General features: G+C 39.8%; 1 protein-coding gene across 1 annotated transcript in view; it reads left to right on the forward strand.

The window, feature by feature from the left end:
- gga3a (golgi associated, gamma adaptin ear containing, ARF binding protein 3a) overlaps positions 1–3,979 on the forward strand; it is a 28,439-nt gene that overhangs the window by 16,898 nt on the left and 7,562 nt on the right. The window contains exons 7-10 of the mRNA XM_037689865.1: positions 1,990–2,070; positions 2,180–2,317; positions 3,239–3,320; positions 3,470–3,595. Of these exons, the coding sequence (XP_037545793.1) occupies positions 1,990–2,070; positions 2,180–2,317; positions 3,239–3,320; positions 3,470–3,595 (427 nt within the window). The remainder of the gene's footprint in view (positions 1–1,989; positions 2,071–2,179; positions 2,318–3,238; positions 3,321–3,469; positions 3,596–3,979) is intronic.

A 3,979-nucleotide genomic window follows, 5' to 3' on the forward strand; every position in this document is an offset into this window, starting at 1 on the left:
TCTCAGAGTGGATCAACCAGTTTGCTGCTGACAACCAAAACCAGCTGATCACATGCTCAAGAAGGACCATCAGCCTAACAATGGGTCATTAGCACACTGATGGCTGTTTACTACTCACAGAGGGCTGAGTGATACTAGCAATCACAGCATTGTAAGAGGGGGACAGATGAACCTGGAGGCCTCCACCCCTGTTTAATGATGGACAATTTCTTTTCACAAAGATGGCCTCCTTTACTCTTCTCTCAAACCATCGTTCCTCTCTGTCCAGGATGTGAACATCTTCATCCTTGAAAGAGTGACCGCTGGCCTGGAGATGAGTGTAGACTGCAGAATCCTGGCCTGATGATGTTGATCTTCTGTGCTGGGCCATCCTTTTGGCCATTGGCTGTTTAGTTTCCCCGATGTAATGAATGTCCAGAGGACCAGATTGAACTTTTTTGGATATATTTTATATAGTTTGAGGCTAAACGTGGTGCAGTTTTATAAATCAGGTTTAAACCATAATTGCTCAAACTTATAAGAAAACAAGGTGTTTGAATGCCCCTGAGTTCAGAAAACCTAATGAAGTTTTATTTTGCTGTATTTAGACAGATTTTGATACGTCCTGGAGTGCGTGGGACCTGGTGTACGCAACCTTTTATTATTTTTTTTGGTGCTGCACAACATTCAAGCATGAAGCCCCAGAAGTCTTGGGCAGGTCAGGAGCAGTGAGTGCTGGAGCAAAACATTTAATTTCATGGGAACATTTAATTTGTTCAACTATACGGACCATTTGGGTGCTTTTAAAACTCCATGACACTCCAAAGTAAAAGGAACATGCTTGTGTAAACTGACCTTTTTGGTCTTGTTTTTACTAAATGGATCACAGTTTTTCTCACCCAACGTTTGAGCATTTAAAAATCTAAACCTCTGGGTTTTTCTTTCTGCCCTTTGCTTTTTTACTCACTGAGAAAAGGTTAATATTGTGAATTTTCACAGATGGAGAACAGATTTTTCTGCTTTTTTGGCACATTTTACTTACTCAAACACAAGTGCATCATACTGTGTTAACATGTGTTCACTGCCATTGGTTTGTACATAAGGTTTGGGTTTTTTTTTGTTTCTGAGAGCAGTTCTTTCCTCGATTTTATCCTCGAATGGTGTTCCTATTGAGTTTGTCGATTCCTACAAATATTTGGGTATCTTGGTCTATTCGCGTCTCTTTTAAGCTCCACGTGGAAAACTTGGTAAAGAAACTGAAAGTTAAACTGGTTTTCTTTTTCAGAAATAGATCCTGTCTAACTCTGAATGCTAGGAAACACCTTGTAGCCTTGTATATAATTTCCCTCTGGGATTAATAAAGTATTTTTGAATTGAATTGAATTGTAACTGTGACTTTCCTTCCCTCCATTAATTACGGTGACATTATTTACATGAACGCTCCTACAAACACCCTGCAGATGTTGGATGCTGTCTATCATGGTGCACTAAGATTCATAACTGGCTGTAACTATCGTCCCCACCACTGCACCGTGTATTCACTGTAACTGTTCATCATTAATTTCATGCAGACTCCCCCACTGGTACATTTTCATCTTTAAATCACTTCTTGGTCTGCTGCCTTCATACATCTCCTTCTACATGTCTCTGTGTGAGTGCAGCTACAGCGTGCGCTCTCAGGACATTATTACCTGCAGTGTTCCCTCATTGCGGACTGAACTAGGCAAAATGGCCTTCTCCTACTTCGCTCCTGTTTCCTGGAATATCTTGCAAAAATATCTGAAGCTCTCAACCATGACCTCTCTTAAGTGGCTTCAAACATCTGCTAAGTTCATGACAAAAACCAATGCATGCAAACTTTTTGTTAATTCAGGTCTTTCTTATAAATGAGTCCCCGAGGCTCGATGGGATTAATCTGTATAAATAAAGGTTGAATGAAAATGGCTGAACCTTTACTAGTTTGATGTGTAAGAATGACTGCAGCTGACTGCTTTGTCCTTCTTTTTACAGAGATTGTCAGAACTTCTGAAAAGCAAAAAGCCTGAAGATCTTCAAGAGGCGAATCGTCTCATTAAGAACATGGTGAAGGAAGTGCGTCACATTAAGCTGCTTTCTTTCAGATAAATTTGAAACACATATCGAGTTTTAACCTTGCTGTTGGCTTTGAGTTTATTTATTGTTGTCTTTGTTAATTTTACAGGATGAGGTCAGATCACAAAGAGCAGTGAAACAAAAAAGCACTCTGGAGGCAGTCAACAACAGCGTGAAAGTCCTTAATGAGATGCTCGCTCACTTCAGTCCAGAGCGCTCCTCTGAAGGAGACAAGGAGCTTATTAAGGTTTGTTCTGTTTGACAAGACTTGAATGTGCTTTTTGAATACAATCACTATTTATGGCAATAATTAATCTTTCTAAAGCAGGGGTTCTCAAACTTTTTGGGTTCAGGGACCCCTTACAGGGAGAAAACATTTCAGGGACCCCCTCATGTTTATTAAACAATTTTCTTCAATTTGTCTCTTTAATGCAATGGAAATATTTGTTTAACATATATACTTGAGGCCTGTTCTTTAATAGTGTTAATACATTTTTATAGCAAGATGCTATAGAAGAGTTTTGTTCCTTAAAGTAAAGCAATTACAGATTTTTTTTACACCAGAGTCAGAACATCTGTAGAAGACGATGACTGTCAATTATGTGCATTATGACTGTCAGGGGAAATTAGGTAAAGGCCATGGATGTTTATCACTAAATAATGTTCAATTAATGTGTGTGAGGTCAGAGAGTCTTTGGCCTGCTCAGAGAGGAGCCTGCAGGAGCACCTGATAACTCTCGAGGCCTTTTCCTCATCTATAAGCGGGAAAGCCGAGGTCATTTGACCTCACCTCTGTATGATAAGCATATATTATAAAACACTTCCTGCCTCACTGACCGGTGCAGATTCTCACTGACGAGGCTCTAAGCTTGTAACTTTGTACATCTGTGAAAGCTTTATCGTGACCATTGCAACTAAAGACCAGTTAAAAAATCTTGCGTCCTCAATGTGGCTTATTGGAGTAAATGGAGATGATGAAGGGATATTTATTTATCCAACAGTGACCAGGTACACAAACAAAATACAAAGTCTTATCACACAAAATGAAAATATTGCAAATTAAATCTGTTGTTCAAAGTTGTGATTTTGGTGAAAGTCCCCTTTGCCAGGCTGAAACTAAACTCACATTCTGACCTTTCAAGTCTTGTTTTTCTGGTTTTGTTTTCAGGAGTTGTACAGCGACTGTGACAAGCTTAGGCAAACAGTATTTAAGCTAGCTACTGAAACTGAGGACGACGACAGCAGCTTGGGTAAGACAACCTGTCTTTTTTTTTTTTTTTTTTACTGGTTTTGCTTGTTCTGACCAGACTCTCCTAAATTCTTTAAAAAATCAACTCAGTTTGTTTCCATCTTTTAATAATACTGACCTCTGTTCTAACTGGAAACATGCTTATATCAGGAGAGATCTTGCAGGCCAATGATGAGCTCTCTCACGTCATTAATTCCTATAAGACAATTGTAGAAGGACACAGCAACAGTGGAGACACTGAAGCAGCACAAGGAGTCCAAACATCCATCAAACAAGGTGAGGTTTGAATTAGTAGATGTTTTTAGGGGGGTAAATAGTCTGGATGTATAGCTTCGTTCTTCCAAATGCAAATGGATAGCCGTTTCATTGTACGCTTGCATTCCGCTTGTGCAAGTCACAGGCAGAGTTGCCATTTGATTTGTGAGTCACTGTTCAACCTACACATAATCACGGGTCACCTGTAAGGTTTTAACCCACCTGACCAACATTAGAAGGAAAATGTTTTAAGGCAGAAATAGCTGTGAAACCTCCTGGACTGAAGAATCAAAACCCATCCATCCATCCATCCATCCATCCATCCATCCATCCATCCATCCATCCATCCATCCATCCATCCATCCATCCATCCATCCATCCATCCATCCATCCATCCATCCAAAC

The sequence above is a fragment of the Nematolebias whitei genome, chromosome 16 (assembly GCF_014905685.2).
Source record: "Nematolebias whitei isolate Nwh7 chromosome 16, NemWhi1, whole genome shotgun sequence".
Classification (NCBI taxonomy): domain Eukaryota; kingdom Metazoa; phylum Chordata; class Actinopteri; order Cyprinodontiformes; family Rivulidae; genus Nematolebias; species Nematolebias whitei.